Source organism: Coturnix japonica, chromosome 2 (genome assembly GCF_001577835.2).
Source record: "Coturnix japonica isolate 7356 chromosome 2, Coturnix japonica 2.1, whole genome shotgun sequence".
NCBI classification, from domain to species: domain Eukaryota; kingdom Metazoa; phylum Chordata; class Aves; order Galliformes; family Phasianidae; genus Coturnix; species Coturnix japonica.
The window spans coordinates 114918142-114937779 of NC_029517.1; the positions used below are offsets into that span (position 1 = coordinate 114918142).

At 46.4% G+C, this 19638-nt stretch overlaps 1 protein-coding gene across 1 annotated transcript in view; it reads left to right on the forward strand.

Annotated features, from left to right (window-relative positions):
- Positions 1-17724: 17724 nt before the first annotated feature.
- Positions 17725-19638, forward strand: part of SDC2 (syndecan 2) — a 52174-nt gene continuing 50260 nt past the window's right edge. The window contains exon 1 of the mRNA XM_015855925.2: positions 17725-18048. Coding sequence (XP_015711411.1) covers positions 17989-18048 — 60 coding nt within the window. The 5' untranslated portion in view covers positions 17725-17988. The remainder of the gene's footprint in view (positions 18049-19638) is intronic.

Here is a 19638-nt window from a genome sequence, read left to right on the forward strand (position 1 = left end):
TTTCACTCCTATTATCCAAGCTCTCTGGAGCATCGCATCATCTTGAATTATAGTAGAAATAAGTAATTAGGTACAATCACAGTGTCTAAATGTTATTTGATTTTGAACACTGACTTCCAGGAAATCAATGATAAATAAAAATTTAGTTCTCTGAATCTTTATGCCTGGGATTACAAGCTATAAACAGAGGGACCAAGGGTACCAAGGGAGCATCCAGAGGTTTTGCATTGCAGCAAGCAGCGCTAAATATTTCTTTAAGCTTTAAAGAGGACTTGCAAAGTGATCTATTTTCACAGCAAAAGCACAGAAACCATCAGTGTTTGCAGTATTTGCACACGAGCTGTATTTTCTTTTATACTTGTGCACCCACACACACACCCATGCAAACATGCACACACACGGGAGGCTGGATAAATGTAAGAGAAACCTACAGTTTTGATTTATTTAAGAGAAACCTACAGTTTTGATTTATTTAACACCCTCTGTTCCATTCACTATAAACTGTGGACTGATATTACTGACATTTTGACAGCAGCTGGACAACTGTTGATGCCTACAAAAATCCGGTGGAAGTTTGATGAACTGTAGAGCAAATGTGTGTTCACAGCAGAAATGCATTGTTTTCTGCATGCCATTCTCTCCTCTTCTCTTTAAAATACTTCAGCCATCTAATCTGGGATCAGGAATGACACCATGTCACTTAAATTGCCAATCACACAGAACACGTAATGAGCAGTGAGTAGCTGAAACAAAACAGTTGGAGCACAACCGGTAATCTGAAAATCATCTGTCCAAGCAAGTCGGTGCCTACTTATGAATAACAAATGCATTTTAAGAAATTGGTGCAGGCTCATGAATTGATTTGCTAACCACAAACCGGGACAGAGTATTTACAGCCCCAAGCAACAGCCATCATTATGGGAGAAGAACCAGGCTATAGCACCTTGGAGATGCTTCTGAGGGTGTCTTTTGTGCTCCCTCTGAGCTGTTAAATCTCTCAGATTGTGCGATGATTGTGGTTCTTTCCTGTGATGCTCTGATCTCTTCCTGGCCACAAGAGAGCACCTGTCCCAGAGAAAACGGCTGTGAGGTAGCCAATGAACACAGGTTTCAACACAGCTGAAAGCAGGGACAGATGCTGCTTGCTCTGTGCTTTGGGTTGTTTCCAGCACTGGACTGGAAGTTTGCTGGCAAATGTTGGCAAAAGTTGCCTGTGACCTCTGCAGGAGGCACAGGGAGGGATAGAGTTATGCAGGGAGGGTTCAGAAATGCATTTGTGCAAGGCAGAGTTACTGCCCTTGTGAGGTCTGTGGTTCTGTAGCAGCAGAACCTCTCCCTTTCTTATCACCATTTCTTATACTCATCCTGCAAGAAGCATACATGAAGAAGCATGGAGTAGTTACGTTTTCCATCAGTGTTGTATGCCATTCATCAGTTGGACTCAATGATCCTAGCAGGTCCCTTCCAACTTGGGATACTTTCTGATTCCGGGATTCTGCGATTGCATGCCAGAAATAGGCTTTAGTTCTTTGTTGGCTTCCAGTCCACATTAACAAAACACAGCAAAAGCAATTGCTGAGCAAAGACAGAACTGGAGAGAGCTGAGGAGAGAGGAGAGACTGAAAAATGAATGGCACCTCTGAGCTGCTGCTCAGCCTGAGCATGGGCTGCATGGCACCTCTGGGACCTTACAAAGCAACACCACTGACCAGGAGGGACATATTTTCCACCTTCCTAACAGAAAAAAAAAGAAAAAGAAAGCTATTTTCTCTTTGAAATCCTTGGAAGCTCTGCTAGAATAAACTCTCTAATCCTGTTTGAACAAATGTGATTTTATATTCTCAGTGTTTGCTTTGAGTTGCGTTTCAAACCCCCATAGCCACTCACTTGGAAAAATGTTTGTGGCTCAAACGTAGTGAACAGCAAAAAAAAACAACCCCACAAACACTGTTTACTTCTCCGACTGAATTAAAAGCATTTTATTTAAAGTGTTTACAAGATTTTCTACCCGTAACAACAATTCACTGCAACATCGGAGCAGCACTTTTAGGGCTTTTTGAAATTACTGCCCAGTAATCATTGTAATTTGATTATGTTACGAAGACTGTTTAAAAAAATCAGGAAATTGGGTTTCTCTTTGCTAAAATGAAAACAGGTTGTAGGGAAGAGATACTCGGGCTCTGAGTGCTGCAAGAGCAGCTTCTGCAAATAGCCAGATGTTCCCATGTGGTGCACTGGGCAGAACGAAGGGTTTCAGAGTAGGATGGCAGCGTGATGTGCAGCCATAGACTGTCCTCGGGCAAAGGGATGGAACTCCAGTGCCCTTTTGGAAGGCACAGGGCAGTGAGTGCCATCCTCTCTGAGCTCAGTGCGTGGAAGCAGCTAGCGCCAATGGCTCAGTGAGCACGTTTGCAGTTTGTCACTTCAGGATTCATCACGCTGTGCATGTGCCTGGCAATCCGCAATCCACTCGGGATAAAGGTTCTCCTTGAAAGTTTGGAATGACTGAACCGTCCCACACCTTGAGTGCACCCTCTCTTCTGCCCTGTCTGAACACAGGATCCACCTGAAATCAAAACTCCTGTGGAGTAAGTCCCAGTGAAGTTGGCTTTGCATTGTGTTTTTCATGCTTGGGGTTTGTAAAACTGCAGTATAAATTCTTCAGCATGCAATCATCTCACATGGGTAGTTGGGTGCAGCAGCCATGATGGCTTTGGATGTGTATTGCAGCTCATAGAATGGTCAGAAGGAATTTGGCAACGTTGTCTGGGTTACACATTCACTCCTCTCTTTTCAGGAATGCTGTGGGATTGATCTTTGACCCAGAGGGCGGCACAGAGGCGGCCTTTGCCTCTGACCTCTCTTCCTCTGAGCTGCCCTGTGAGGTCTGTATGACATCCTCCTAGTCTGACAGCAGGGGAGTGGGGGGTTCATAACATCATAGAATCATTAAGGTTGGAAAAGACTGCTAAGATCATCCAGTCCAACTGTGAATCCATCCCCACCATGCCCACATCCCTCAGGGCCACATCTCCACATTTTATGAACACCTTCAGAGACAGCTACTTCATCACCACCCTGGGCAGCCACTTCCAATGCCTCACCACTCTTTCTGAGAAGAATTTTTTCTTAACATCCAACCTGATGCCCTCTGGAAGGCACGCAGGGCCTAGTCTCAATAACAGAGAGGGCAGGAGCATATTACCTGAGCAGGAGCACCACTGAAATCCATACAGCAATAGCCATCCTCCCCTGGGATAGCTGTGACCAGGGACTGCCTGGCCACTCCTCTGTACCTTCCTTGCTGGTGCCTACTCCCACAAGAAGCCAAACCCTTCCCATCTCCAGGTGGGAACATCTGCAGGAAAACCTCTAGGTTTTCTGTCCATTTCTGGCTCCCAGTGATGTTTACCACTTTCATTAGTCTTAGTTCCTACCTGTTTGTCCCTCACTATCGGGAAAATTTCTGAGAAGATCATATAGATGGGAGCCTCCACCTACAAGGCTGTAACTCTGATGGAAATCCTCTAAACTGTTTTGAGGTCCCAAGGGTATTTTTTTTGAGCATTCCTACGTTTTCAGCAGCACATTCTGGATTAATCTCAGGTTTCCATTAAAAAGGCATACACCTTATCTAGTACACTGTCATTATTCAGTACATCCTTTTAATGTTCTTCAAAGAGTTGTTCCAGATTGGAAACAAAAAATTTGAAGCACAGTGGGCAGATATATCCTTTCAGAATTTCACCAGAGAGTTGTATCATGGTCTTGTTATTTTTCTTTATTCCTGTTTGATGCTGTTATGACCATAAAACCAATTAAACTGTTGTGGGAGGTAGGAAGGCAGTGAGGACACCCCAAAAGTGCTGGACCTGAGCCTTTGCTGCTGGCTCTGTATTGTACTGGACTATGGCTCCACAATGCCTTAGATGTCTCACCTGATGTCTCACAGAGAGATGGAGGTGTGTGGGGCTGCTCTTAGATCTCACTGTGAAGGAATAAAGCATCATCTTGTGGTGCCCACAGGATCATATATTCCCAGGATGGATGAAATTGGCAGGGACCTCTAGAGCCACCTGTACCAACCCCTGCTTCACCAGAGACACCCAGAGGAGGGGTCCAGGCCCATGTCCAGGCAGCTTCTGAAGAGACCTCAAAGACCTTAGGAGACCTCAAAGCCCCTGGGCAGATTGTGCAAGGGCTCCAGCACCCACATAATTAAGAGAACTTCTGGAGCTGAATGTCATTCTGCCAATGACAGGCAGAAATTCAGGATTGTGGGGTCTTTTTAGGCAAGAAAGACCCATATTAATCTGCATGGAGATGGACATCTGATCTTGTAGGTCCTTTCCAACCCTGTGATTCTATGATTCTATGATCCCTCAGGCACTTTTCTGGCCCAAAGTGGTTGTTGCACTGCAAGTCAGAACACATGATAATTCCCATAAAGCTTCCTATTCATGTGGTGCTGGAACACCAAGGCAACAAATTGGATTTAGTCTCTTAACAACGTTTATTTAGATTTTCTCTAGTCATGGATCTGAGGGTTCAGGAGACCATAAACCTTTTTTACTCTCTGGCTCTTGAAAAGAAAGAGTTGAATCTCCAGATATCATGGGAAAGAAATGGGTGACTTTGGATTGTGCCCTGCTCACAAGGAATGCTGGAGATCATGTTCCCTTTGAAGAACTAGGCAGGGATCTCAGGCAGGGATGTCATCTCTCCTGGCCTTTGAGTACTCCTGGGCTAAAGAACAGGGACTGTAAAGACGTAGAATTAGCTGCTGAAAAAGAACCTGTCTTTTTATATATCTATAACAAGCACTATTTTCCAAAAATTTTTATGAGAAGCAAAGGATATTCTGCAAAATCCACTCTGTGACTATCGGGGCTTGAAGACACAGTACTCTAAGCTGCTGAAAAAGGATCAAAGCTCTCAGCAATGGATTTATCAAAATGCTTGAGTGAACTTTTCTGAATGTGAAGTGGAATTGGTATCCTTGATAATAAGGATTCTTACCATGTTAAATAATAATGTAGGATTTTGAAGCAACTAAACTCCTACAGCCTGATACTGTCACTGTACTTTTCATCTCAAGAAATTTCGGGGACTAAAACAGTTAAAGATTTATTTCATTGTGTGCTTCCGAAGGAAAAGCCATGTTAGAAAACAAGGACTGGAGCTGTGGCAGATGGTGCTATTCTGGAGAAGAAATTAGTGTTTAATAAAGATTATAACAGCGTGAACCAGATGTTCACCTCACATTTTATCTTTGAAAAGATTTGGGAGAGTGCCAGAGAGATACATATGTGCATCACAGATCTTGAAAGAGTACACAACTGGATCCCCTGGGACTCGTTAAGGGAGGAGTCACTTTTGGGGAGCTATCAAACTTAACTACAGAGAGCAATGAAGCTGTGACTAAACATCTCCTCGGAACTCCCCTTCGCTTTTCACATGGCCAGAACTCTGGCAGAACAAGGGTGGCAGTTACCCATCTTTCCAATGAAAACGGTGACCCTAGTTGGATTGCACCATGTAGGAATCTTCTGGAAAATAATAGATGACTCAGTACCGAAAGCTTGCAATGAGATGCTGCTCTCATCAGGCTTTGCCTAGCCACACATGTGGTGCCATTCCTCAGCCCAGTGCGAGCCCTGCACGCAGTCATGAGGTGATGCTTTGGTGTGGCTGCCTGCAGAAGCACAGCTGTGTCAGTACTGCTCAGGTACCGGTCTAGCCTCTGCTCTCCTAGGGCTGGCTGCTCTAAGAGGGACTTCACTGCATGATGGAAAGAGATCACACCACTGTGAACTTCAGCAGGCACAGTATGTGGTCTCTTAATTTTTAGGGGGAGGCTCATTCCCAAAAGATCGTGTGCAGTAAGTACTGATGCTGGCATCAGTGTTACTGTAATCAGAGCAGGTGCCTACTGCAGGATTTGTTACCACCTCCTATGTTATGGTAGAAACCACATATCTATGTATCTACAGAACCTCTGAGCTCCCGCTACCCTCCCTTAGTACCCAAACACACTCTCTACAAAGGATGTTCACAATACGTGAGGCACATTAGAGGAGTGCATATCTTACTATAGCCCATGGTGAATTTAGTTGCTAGGATCTTTTTCTGTGCATGGCATGTGTACTTCAGAGCACTGCTGGGAGATTCAGTGCCACAGCCATTTCTGCTGTCAGAGCTCAAGGTGGGGTATCAGAGGAACCTGTTCTGTATAAACACAAAAATGGCACTAATTAATGGGATTTTAATAAAGAAGACTAGATAGCTATGCAGACATAAACTGTTTTAGAACTGATTTACATCAATTTGCTTGCTATTAGTCAGTTGTAAATCAATTAAATGTGTCCACAAGGAGGCTCTGATTGGTACAAAAAGCAAGGCCAATTCGCAGACTGCCTGTACTCACACTTCAAGGTCTCCTCCTCACAGTGGGGTGAGGCTCTGTCCTGTAAACAGCATTCTTATCTTTTCCACTGTACTGTTTCTTGAGGCTCAAATGCAAAACTGAACTACTACTGTACAGCTGTGTAGTAGATGCTTTAGCTTTAAAAATCTCCCACCAGATTCATGCTAAACTGCCTTACCTTGCAATTACTGCAGGTGAGGAGCTCACGGAGATGATTATGAACATCAATGGAACTCAGCTGATGCGAGGTTACATATTTAACTCCATTTTCTTCTGGAGCCCTCAAACTAAAGTAAAGGTTATTCTCACTGACAGCATCTTTTGTGTACGCAAAAGTGCAGGAGAACTCATTAAGGACTTTGTTCTGCTCTGAAATTCTTAGGAGTCACGCCAAAACCCCTGGGCTGCTAAAAGTGTCCTTCAAGATCTGGAAGTTAATGATTTTAAAATGTTCATTACAGAAAAGAAGAAAGAAGGAACCATTGTAAATGTCATCCTATCACATTGGTGAAGAATTTGGAAGGGAAAGAAAGACTTTCTTTTTCAACATGAAGACATTTGTGTGGTTTTCCACTACGGAAGCACTGCAGCTTGTGCTGTCAAAATAACTGTACTTCTGTAAAGAATTTCTGAAGAATATTTATGAGCAAAACCAGCTGAGATTTCTGAAGTGAGGGCCACATCAGCCAGCACCAGCAGGCAGAGTCCTCCAGCACAGCAAATGAATGCGGGCTCATTGTTGACCAAGGCTCAGCCAGCTCTGCACCTGGAAGTCAGCAACATCACCTACCTAACCCATCAGCATCTATCTGTTCATGGGACAGATTGGCAGAGAACTAGGTGGGACAGAAGCAACAATTTCCCTCGTGCCTTGAGAGCTGTTGTAACTTTTCAAGCAATGCCTGAGTGGATGATTTTAACAGCAGGGTGTTCACAATTTTCTTGGCCTCAGAAGGCTGCTTCCATTTCCTTTGTCCCAGGTTCTGCACTGACGAGCTCCAACGCTGTCCAAGGTCCATTGCACATTAAGAGGCTGGCATGGCCGGATCTTGCAAGCATGCATGGGCAGTCACCCCCAGAGCAATCCCAGCAATACACACATGGAAATGCTCAAGGGAGTTCTGTTGCTCATATGGGTTATCACTTAAAAACAGGGCCTTTATAATAATGTTTATGACTGCGCTTACTGCCCCACATAAAAAAAGAGGGGAAGGAAGAAAGAACCCACCACCTTGGCCAAAGTGCAGGCGATGATCCCCATTGCAGTGCATGTTACTCTTTTTTCTCCCCACTGCTCGCACCCTTCTCCCTCCCTCCTATCCTCCCATTTCCTTCCGCTGCTACAAAGCCCTTCAAAGATCAAAGTCATCATTGACCATGAGTTTGCACAATGTTTCTGCTTTGACACTGGCTGGGAGCCAGCTGGCATGTGTTAAAAACCATCATCAGAATCTGTTTAATTACTGTTCCCAATGCAGTATTTTAACAAAACACTGGAATGGACACAGTTCCAGCAAGCTGATGCCCAGTGATCGGACATTGCAGAAGTGCAGATATGACTTTGATGTTGGCTGCTAATTCTTTCTTTTTCTTTTTTTTTTTTTTTTTATAATTTCATATTGTTAATCCACTATTTGGCCTGCTTTGAAAAGATACCTTTGCAAATGCAGTAAAAACATATCTCTGAAATCTTCCTCAATTTAATACGAATACCTTAATATAGGAGACCATACGGAGATTCATATTGAAGGTATTCTACTCCAAAAGGATGCTTCCTCTGCTAGGACTCCCTGCATCTGTGACCTGCTGCTGAAGAGGGGCACTCTCCCAGCCAGCCATGGAGAAGAGAGTTAGCAGGGCTGATGATATAAACCCATACCGTCTAACTTCTGGACCTGTCAAAACCTTTGGATGTCTCACACCTCTGGATTATTCTCTAGACTATAACTGTGTGTCCATGCTGCCTCTGGAGAGCACACCTAGCACAGATCAGGCCTTGTGCCCCAGGTATCCAGCAGCTCTCCTCATTGAAGACTTCATGCCCTGCAGCTCTCTTATGTTGGTACACATTTCCCTGCCACCCACAGTCTTAACCAGTCCTAACACTTAACTACTCTACTGCAAGACATCAACCAATACTTCTACCTCCCTCGAATCATGTGGCAGGACACCTGTGGGTCATTCCACACTTTGTGCCTAAGACTTTGCACCTCCATTGACTGTCCACATGCATCTGCGTCCTCCTGCAAGTCAGGGAACCACAGTCAGTTCCACAGAGGATGGCCTCTGGTACCTTTAGTGACTGTGAATAATCCATTTGAGCTCCTGCCACAAGTTCCAAAGTGTGAGCAGCACACAATGATGCCAAGGACATAACCTGAACCTTCTCCCACTTTAAGTGGCTGGATTTGACACTGTCAAAACTCAAACAACAGTGACAGGAAAAAGCCAGGATGTAGGGGACACTCAAGAGGACATTCCCCTTTGCACAGATCCTGGGACACCATATCACAGGACAGTGCTGCACACAGGCCATGTGTTAGAAAAGTATTCTCCTGGTCACGGGAGGGGGATATACAACACTGCTTAATCTCAGCTCATATGAAAAACATGTCCTCTTGTCCTGCTTCCCATACCACATCACAAAGCCTGACACAGGCCTCAGTCCCATGACCCCCAAGTGTTTTGCCATAAGAGAAAGTAGGGGAGATGTTCTTCAAGGCCTTCATGACACTGGGCTGGACACTAATCAGCACATAGGGTTCCCAGCAGGATGTAGGACATACAGTGGCCAAGTCACGTGGTGCTGTGTCCTAAAACAAGGTTGTGTTTGCACTCCTTGCTTACAACTGCCCTGTCTTGTGAGATTTCCTGCACTTCAATGGTGTTTTCAGATAGGAAGACCGCACATGATGCCGTCGCATTGGTGTTTAACTGCTCTTCTTGCAAGCCTGGTTTGACCTAAGACAAGAGTTGGGAATGGAGGGGAGGAAAGGGAGACAGGCTGGGCAGGAAGCAGAGTCCAGTGAACTTTCACAAACCTTAAACAACGGCACTTGGCCAGGATTCAGCATGTAAGACGGACCAAGGTTCAGGGTGATTTATTCTATCTGGAATCGTTTCGCATCTCTGGATGTAACGTGTGGGCTTGGCTCTCTCCCTTACAGAAAGTAAGCCTTCTGACTCAGGCTTTCAAAGTGATAATTCATTTATCTATAGCACAGCATTTGCCTTCTCTGCATTCACAAATTTGGAACTAATTCCCTATACGACATAGCATTTAATGAGTTTGTCTCCTGAGTTCTGCAAAGCATTTAAAATCCTTTTGATGGCATTTTCTCTTTAGTAATTAATGTCTTATCAGTGAATTTTGCGGAGAACAATGGCCTGATTCTCCTCCGATGCCATTTTACATCTCCGTAGCTTCACTGACTGCAAATGAATTACTCCTACTTTGCATAGTGTGAGAGGAGAATTAAGACCTTAAGCCTACCACTATTTAATCACATGCTTTGAACTCATTTTCTCTCATTCAGAATTTGTCCTTTGCTTGCAGCACTGCATAATTTCCATTTTACTATCATTAGGAAGCTGGTCATTATCGAGAATGTCTGTGTACCAGCCTTTGATTTCTGAAACCCCAGCTGAGGAGTGCTCCAGCCTCCCATGGAAGCTGATCAGGGGAAGCCCTCACACCATGGTCTGATGGTTGTAGGTGGTGGCTCTTCCCCTCACTTAGGTGTCTGACAGCAATATGAGCACTGAAGGACACTTCTGATTATTTCACTTCATCCCTATTAAGTAACCTCTTTTAGATATCTGATGGTTTTCCAGGTATGTGCACACACATAAAAAAAAGAAAAACCTGAAACATGAAAAAGAAGCTCTTTCACTGACATAAAAAGTCCAGCTGCATTTTCTCTTAGAAACAGTCAGACTCTCCTTGTACTGCAGACTAATTTGTTTTGATGCTCACAGGATGTATATCCTGAGATTGGAATAATTATGCTGAAACAAGCATGACCTGGACACATCTTTGTTTTGTTTTTTTGGCTCTCGGTCCTGTTCCATCAGGAGAAGGTAAAAACAACAGCAACAGACTGAGAAACAGAAATGCAAAAAACCCCACCAAAAACAACAAACAGATGTGATGAAACTTGACATAGATGCCTGCTTCCAACTGGAATATGTTTATGCTGTACATACACACACATTTATGCATTTGTATGTGACCTGTAAAGCTGGTAGCAGTAACTACTGATTCCTCAATTACATACAAATCTGGACTAATTTTAACATGCTCGGTATATGATATGGGAAAGTTGTGCAGTATCTGCTTACTCACAAAAGTTAGGAGGTAAGAAGTGGTGATAGTTAATGCCAATGACCTTTACTCATCTAGGTAAGGATTTCCAGGGACAGACAGAAGAAATCTGTTATACAAAGCGTGACATATTGCATGTTATATTTTAAGAGAAACATTAAGAAAACATTTGCTATAAGAAGTACAAAGCAAAGTACTCAGAGTTGAGAAACATCTGAAATAAGGTTGTCCTTGCAGCTAATGCCTTCTGATACCATCTGTAATTACAGTTTTCTTTGTCATTGCCTCCATTGCTTTCAACTTCTGTATCAAAAAACTGCACGGATCTTCCTGGCAGCATCACCTCTTGCAGCACAGCCCATTATTTATGTCAAGTAGCCCACGCAGAGTGCTGAGACATCTTCCTGTAGCTATTTGCAGAGAGTAGAGAAACATGGATCCTTACCATCAGTGGTGTCGTTTTCAGGTCTGGAAGAGAACTCAGCTGCCTGATGACAGGCAGTTTCTACCTGCTCTTTGGTAGGGTCATCTCCATCTCACTCTTCTCCTGCCTGTTCCTGGACACTCTGGGAATCACCCACACGCTCTGCCACCTCTGCCTGGTGCCATCCTCTTCCAGCCCAACCCCTTGGTGCAGGCACCCACTTGTGCTCACACCTTCCTCTGCTCTCAATCTCCTGTTTTCACAATGCTGCTCCCTTCCCTCCTCAGTCTCTCATAACCACCATCCCTCTCCATCTTCCTCTGCGAGTAAGCCCAGATCCCTTCTCATCCTCATTGCTGCAGGAAGCATACACAGCAGACCTTGTCTCTCCTGAGCTGGGAGGAAGTCTACAGCAAGCTCTTTTATTTGGAGACCAACCACAGAGACATTTCTGCGGTTCTCAGCCGGAATGCGGCCAGCAGAGATGGGATTTTTAGATGTCTGAATTTAACAAGTCTCTACCAAACATGTACAAACTGCAAAGACAGTTACACTTACTCGTGGTCCAGACTGGGGAACAATTTCCCAAACGTGTTGAAAAGCAAATTTCTCTTGTTTGGTTGACTCCTCCTGCCAAAATTTTGCTCTTTGCTTCTGTGTATGGAGGTAAAACATCTCCTCAAAGCAATGCTTCTAAGACTTTGGCTTTACATAGACAAAATAACATACTTTCTCCTAACCTTGCTCTTGGATACAGATGAGCTATTCTAGATAAAACTTTCAAAACAAAAATAAAACAAAACATAAGAAATCAGCTGGAGGCTGATAGCCAGCATAGGAAATTTCAGTTTGATGCATTATGCTTTGGCAAATGTATAAGCAACTGACAACAAGATATAATAACGAAAAAAGTGTTGGGCAATCTCTGCACCTATAATTCATAACTCCTACACATTTTAAGATAATGGAAATTACTCATGTTCATCAGGAGTTAAATGGATGCCTCTGTTATTACTTGGATTATTCGGTGAGCGACGGCAGCCAAATGTATGTCTAACTGACTTTCATTAACTTCAGCAATATACCTGGCAGAATTAAAATCTACTCCGATTCAGCCCTTCCATATTTTTCTCCTGCTGGGCCACATACAAACCTTAACTATGATATGATCTTCTGGTATAATAAACTAAATCAACAATGCATTTCATTTGCAGGGATTGTCATGTAGGCAATGCTTCCAAGTATGCAAATGTCTCTAGGAAATATTGAGCCATGGCTCTAAATGAAACTTTCAGAGATAAAGAATTATCTCTTCAATTTTAAAGGTACTTTTTGTACTAATAAAATAGAAAGCATAATAGCCTTGGCTAGAATGGCAGAATGGTGAATTTTAACCTTTTCAGGAGGCCAGCACAGACTGACACTGAAGTCTTTACGGCAGTGAACATCCAAACCCAAGGTTAGGAAATTAGCATTTTGTGTCAAAGTCTCCTACTTTGTGGAGACCCTCGCTGTCAGTATTGCACCAGTCACTTTGCTCTTGTTGTTTGGTAGGCATCCCTCCTCCATAGCAGCCAGACACTTGAGGCACGTGCTTTCTGTTTAAAAAACAGAAAATTCAGAGATTTGCTGAACAGCAGGGACTTAGACATATTCCAGGAGTGCAGCCAAATCTGAGCATTAAAACCTGACCAGGTCACCTTTGAATCAGGACGAATGGTTAGTTTGGGCGTCATCCTCTACATGAGTGTCAGAACATCCTGAATGTGAATCTTCCAGAAAACCTGTTAACATCCTCCCCATCACATAGGAGACTGTCTCAGTATCCTGCCTGCCTCACCTGAAGCCTTTGCCTTCCCAGTGCTGGTTTTCCTCAGCATCTCTTTGTACCCACTACCACTTGTCCCAAAACAACAAACACAAACCAGGCTATCCTTGACTTGCTTTTACTCTACCCATAATTTTCTGCGAGGCTGTTGCTTGTGCCCTGATGACAATACCAGCATTTTTTTACCTTTTGTTTTATTTTGTTATGGAGGGAAGGAACTCATGGCCTTCACTATTCATTTCCATTCTTAACACTCTCGTTTTCCATGAAAAAGAACCAAAAAAGTTAGGTTTGTTGGAAGTTTTTGGTTGCCGCATGGCTCAGTTGCAGGCCACGTTCAGTCTGTCCGCAGTGTTTGTACAAAACACAGCATGCAGTCTTTGTGCACAACCCCTGCCCTCCCACGGCAGACACAACAAGTGCTGGGTACTCAGCAGTGGCCTTAGCTCCTACCATGCTATCAGGGAGGGCCCGGTTCTGTGCAGACACATTTTGTATTTTGTATCTAACCAAAATAAAAAGAATAAAAAATAAATAACCAGCATCTATCTGTGATACAGAAGCTGCACAACAGAAGAGCCTTTGAATCAAAGAGAAACAAAGATGTCCCCGGGCAGTTTGAGGATGCTTAGAAGAGGTACCCTGGAACAAGAGCCTGTTGGAGAAGGTTGCCTGTTCATACATTGCAGTGTTAAGCACCGACACAGGAAAGAACCATTTAATGGCATGTTAACAAAATTACTGCCACCCCTCCTGAGATTCAAAAGACTGCTCTTTAAATGGCCCCACAAACAACAGTCCCACTCTACGACATCCCTGAATTCAGGTTATAATATGGGAACTAACTTGAGTGCACTTGCAAATATTTGGTGAGATATTCTCATAGAAGAGTTGGGCAGTTTTATTGTTGTAAAATTAGAAGCATAAAATTCCTTATTTTGGGGATGTAATAATGAATCTCACACTGGCCTGTCCCACTGATGAATTTTAACAATTTTATTTCAGATTGCTGCTGGCTTAGGATCAAGCAGATTCAGCATCACCCGCTCTGTTTTATATGTCTCATTTATTCCTTTTCACAGGTTTGGCTCCTCTTTGAATAGGTTATGTGAGAACATTTGTCACCTCCTCTGACCTTTGAACGTGATGCCAAGACTGTCCCACCCCAGAAAAAAATCACTCGTACCATACAGGCTAGCTCCAGCCAGTATCACCTCACCCTCTCCTCATCGCAGTGAGGGGCTTTCGCCTCACTGGGCCACACTTTGTGTTATTAGCTGAATCTTAACAAGAAACAGCACGATGGGAAGCTCTCCACAGGCAGCTCTCTCACCTTACCCCTAGTGGTGGGTTATGTCCTGAAGGACACAGCCATGCGGAACTGGAGGCTCAGGAAACGCTTGGGAACTTGTTAAACACAATTCTCCCTAACTGCGACTCAGTAGCCATAGCTTGAGGTCTTCTCAAGGTTTCTAGACTTGATTTTGCACAGTTCCCACCTCTTTCCAACCACAATTCTTCCCTAAAATGTCAGTAACCAGAGGGTACATTCTTCTAAAAGTGTCCTGCAAAGCATTTTCTGTGCTCCACAGCGCTGCTGGCCTTAGAAATGCTTGTATTTGTGTGAAGTTGCTCTGTGCTCTGACCAGCCAGTGCACAGGAAGGCAGGCCACACACCCAGGTGATGAACTTCTCCCTGGGAGAGACCCTGAGCCGAATTTTCATGTTGCACAGATATGTGGGTTATAGCTCAGGCTTTTCTGTGGTTTATAACCACACTGCTCATGCTAGGTCCTTCCAGCAGATGACGTTTCATAAAAACTACTGTTTGGTGAATCATAGAACATCCCAAGTTGGAAAGGACCCACAGGGATCATTGAGTCCAGCTCCCAGCTCCACACAGGACCACCCCACATTCCAACCCAGTGTCTGAGCTGTGTCCAAATGCTCCCTGAGCTCTGGCACTGGGGGCCGTGCCCACCACCCTCTGGTGCAGACCCTGTCCCTCACCCCCAGCTGCCCCTCCCCTGATGCAGCTCCATGCCATTCCTCAGGCCCTGTCACTGTCACACAGAGCAGAGCTCAAGAGGAGCTGCAGCCGCCGTCAGGCCTCCCCTCAGCTCCTCTGCTCTGGGCTGCACAAACACAAGGACCTCGCTGGCTACCTTCTCACTGTAGTTCTTATTACATCATTCCTTTGGGTTAAAAACATTTTGTTTCAGCTTCATGCTGGGCCTCCCACTTGCCTCTATCTCTGTAAACACAGGGTGACAAGAGATGCAGGTGCCAGGGCCTTGGGCTGTATTATCACAGCCATTTTCCATGGGGCTGCAGACTGTAGGGAGGCAACAATTGGTCTCAAGAAAACTTTCTGTTATTTCTGTGAACTACAGGGGTCATCCTTCCCTTCCCTTTTTTCCCTTTCCCCTTTTCCCTTCCTTTCTCCCCATGTCCATTTCTATGAGTCCAAATTATCCGTCCAACTTCTGGCCTTCAGCCCTGCTCCTTCTAGTATCAGTACGTGGGCCCAGCCATGTTCTTGGCATCAGAGGACATTCCCCTGCACCTGAGGCTGTGTGCAGGTCTTTGCAGATGTTGCAGACCTTCACTCCAAATCTTTCATTGACACCAACTACGTGGACCCCTGCTGTCCATACAGAGGCCATTAGGCACTGTTGTCTTTGCCTGAGGAACACCTTCCCTTAGCTGGATGTGGATAACATTTTGTCTTTGATATATTCTACTGAGTACATAAATCCCTGATAATCATGGATTGTAACAAGGAAAAAAAAAAAAAAAAAAAAAGAAAAGGTGAGCTAGGTTTATTTATTGAAGACATGTGCCTGCAAGGTCTGAAAGCTACAATCTGTAGTAAATCACCTACCCCTTGGTGTTTGTCAAGCCTTAGGATGCTGCCTTTTATGTTATTTGTTTCAAACACTCCGGTTTTATGCTATTAAGGAACCTGCCAGCCCAGGGAATGCTATTTCTGGTTCCTGCTTTGACACTGGGCAAACTGCAGCTTCTCTACATCTGCCATCCCTGCAGATAGGGGTGCCTGTAGGACCCCATGAGATCCTGCAGGTTTGGACCAACCTGAGTTTTCCTCCCTTTTTTTCCCTGTGCTTCAGCCTCTCTCATCAAGACATGATGCATGCAACAGTTGCTCAGTTTGTTAGGTTGCAATCCAACCACCCGTCAAAGAAGAGAATACACAGAACTGGCCCTAAATATTTGCAACGGCCTTTGAAGGAGAAGGAATCTATTAAACAACCTGTTTGTGCATGACGCCTGCCAGGAGTAGACCATTGAAAATCTGCTGAGATTTCAGCAGTGAATGCAGCCTAAAAATCAATGACACGGCATGTCTGGGAGGTAGGTCTGGAAATAGCATGGCCAGCGCTGCTGAGAAGTATCACGTTCCTGGCAGTGGGAACACTCAGGACGTGGCCACCTGCCCCATGGGGACATGAGTCCCGCTGCTCCCCAGGACACAGCCGTATCACCGGCATGTGTGGGGTGCCTTTGTCTGGGAGAGGCTGGGAAGACGACAGACTGCGTGTGCTTAATTAACCACCTTTGGTTTTGTTTTTCTGTTTCCATAGCAGGGACTGGAGGCAGATGGGATCTCAGCACCACTCAAAGGCCAATGCAGGTAAGGCGATGGGCATGGAGAAGCACCTGCACTGGGATCCTCATGCTTCTTGCTTCCATGGGGTCCTCTGAGTGGGACAGGCTTGTCTAAGAGTGATCATTATGGTCCTTGTGACTACCTTAGTTTGGCTATAAACACAGCCTGAAGCTCAGAATTGAATCAAATGCAGTTGGTTGTAATCAAGAGCAATATTTCACCTTCCTGTGTCCAGTGACTGATGTAACACATGGATACGCTTGGCAGTGGAAACGCACTGGCACAGGTACCCGAGTCAGAACGATGCTCCTAAGCTCTGCAATACTACCACTTTCCCTGCATGATAAACACCATGGGCCAGTCCCAGCAAGACCTCTTGGCTTCGCTTCTGGAGTGCGCATCCTTGGTGCTGTCAATATTTGTTTTGAAGACATTCTTCCTGGCTCCATGTATGAGACACAAATCACAGCCACTCTCTTATTTCCTAAAAGTTTCAGGTCTTCTGAGAAAAGTCTGGGAAAAAAAGCAAACCAAAATGAGCTGCCATTTTGGCACCCATGAGCCTCATCCTTTTTGTTTCCCAGCACCTGATTGCTGCCTTCTAGGTAACTGGGGGAGGATGTGAGAGGCAGCGCGGCTCGGTCCGGCGGTTGAGGACACAGAGCAGAGGGAAGAATTCCCTTGAAATAAATAAATAACTATATGATAAAAAAGCAAGCAAGCAAACAAACAAACAAAAAACAGCAGAGGGAGACTTTCCAGGTCCCTGCTTCTATCCGGGTCCAGCCCTCTCATGTTTTCCACTGGGGGGGAGGACGGCAGAGTAGAGGATAGAGAGGGGGCGGTGGTTATTTTTTTTGGTGGAGGGGAAGGTGGAAAGTTGCTTGAATTTGCGAGGGGCGAGAGCCGGCGGCGGAGACGCGCCGCCTCCTTCCACTGGCTGGGGGAGCTGCCAATCTGTGTTGTAATCCTGCAGGAATTTCTGCGGGGTTTAACTGGGAGCCGCGCTGCCGCTGCCGCGCACACGGGGCGGAGGGCGGGAGGGAAGGAAGGAAGGAGAGGAGCGGGCGGCGAAGAAGAAGAAGAAGAAGGAGGAGGAGGAGGAGGAGAAGGTAGCAGCAGCAGCAGCAGCAGCAGCAGCAGCAGCAGCAGCAGCAGCCGGGCAGCGTTGTGCCGCCGGGCAGCGTTGTGCCGCCGGGCAGCGCGGAGCTGAACGCCGACAGCAGCGGAGCGGAACGGGCCGGAGGGCGCCCGCGGCCCTGCCCCGCGCCCCCGGGCGCTGCCGAGCGCAGCGGCCCCGCTTTCTCCTTTGTGCCCGGCCACAGGCGGCCGCCGCGCCGGCTCCTCGGGAAGAATGCGGTGCGTGTGGCTCGCGCTCACCCTCAGCTTCGTGGCCTGCGCCTCCGGGCAGCCGGTGAGTGAGCGAGCGGCAGGGCGGGGGGACGGGACAAGGACGGGACGGGGGCGGCCACCTGGGCTCCGTCCGCAGCGCTGCCCCCGAGGAATGTCCTCGATAGGAGCAGTGGGAGCGCCCCTCCAGACCCGACTTCACCGCGACGCCCCGACCCGAGGAGGTGCGGGTCCGCGTCCCCCCGGCGGCGCCTTCCCCCTGTTCCCCGCGGCTCGACAGGCTGCTACGGAGGGCACCTAATGAGTTAATTGGCCGTGGCTATGCGGCTCGGTACGCGCCCCATGACCCTCGCTTCCCCGCGGGGTGCGCGCCCATCCCGGCTGCCCTCCCCGCCCGGGCTGGCTGCGGATAATGCCGCTGTTTACGCTTCTCGCAGCCACAAGTGTCTCCTCTGAGCGGGGAACTCTGCTTAATGCAATTAACTCCGTTGTCGGGATTTGTACCTCCCGAAAAGCCGCTCCTCTGCGCAGCGCTCCCGCCCCGCGCTGCGGGCGGATCGGGAGAGGATTCGGGCTTCGCCGGCGGCGCTTCGGGACGGTGCCGGGGCGGAGGGGGATGGAGGAGGAGGAGGGAGCCGAGAAAAGAACGCGGTTACAGCGTTGGGACAAATATTAGGAAATAATAAATGGAGGTTTCAGTCCGAAATTAAAATACCGTGACAATTTAATCCAATTAAAATGAGCTGCTCCACTGAACTAAATAATGTCACCGGCTCGGGTTCGCTTTTGAAGTTGCCTGGCTATTGTATAAATAAGCCCCGTCGCAGCTTTCGTGCGGTCCGCCTCATCATTAGTGATTCCGAAGGATACAATTGCAAAACGCTTTTCTTGAGGGCTAATTAAGACCGAGTTGTGTCGAGCCCGGACTCCCGTTCCCGCTATGCGCGCTCCCCCTTGCTGTATGTTTTAGTTTCATAGGAACGCTACTGTTACGAAGTTCTCTGATGGCGGAGTAACTGCAACTGCCACAGTCATTAGTTAAGTATTAAGTTGGATGGTTTTGCCTTGGGATGAGCAGGCTCCTGCGGCTGGAACGGGGGGAGCCGTGCTGCCGGCCCTGAGCAGCGCCCTGACTGCTGCCAGAAAGTTGTGGGCAGATGGGAGAGGTGAAGGGAGGTGGATTTTTCTCCCCCCTCCTTTTTTCCTCTTTGGCGGCAGCTACGAGGTCCTTTAAGGAGGAGTTTTGTAGACTGGTGTCTGGGAAAAGACGGATGCTAAATCTTGTCTGTGCAGAACGCTGTCCTGGTCCTAAGTTGGATTTTATCTGGATGCTTACAACAACCCTGCAAGCTTTTGGAGTACTGACAAATGGTTTTAGCTCCTAAGTTCTTTTCCTTTGTTTGATTCTTGAAGAAGTATGTCCTGTGTTTGCTTCGTGTAACTACCAAGCCCCGCTATTTACTGGGGTGGACCCCGTTGGTGTTAATCACGTTAAAAACATACTGGGAATGTAGTAGGGAGCTGCGTGTCTGTGTGCCCTGGTGTTGGCTCTTGTGCTGCAGATGTACTGTGGTGTGCGGTGTCAGCTTGGCATCAGGATGCAGAGGGTGCCGGGCAGCTGTACCCTGTTGTGCCTGGCTGCAGGAGGTGGCAA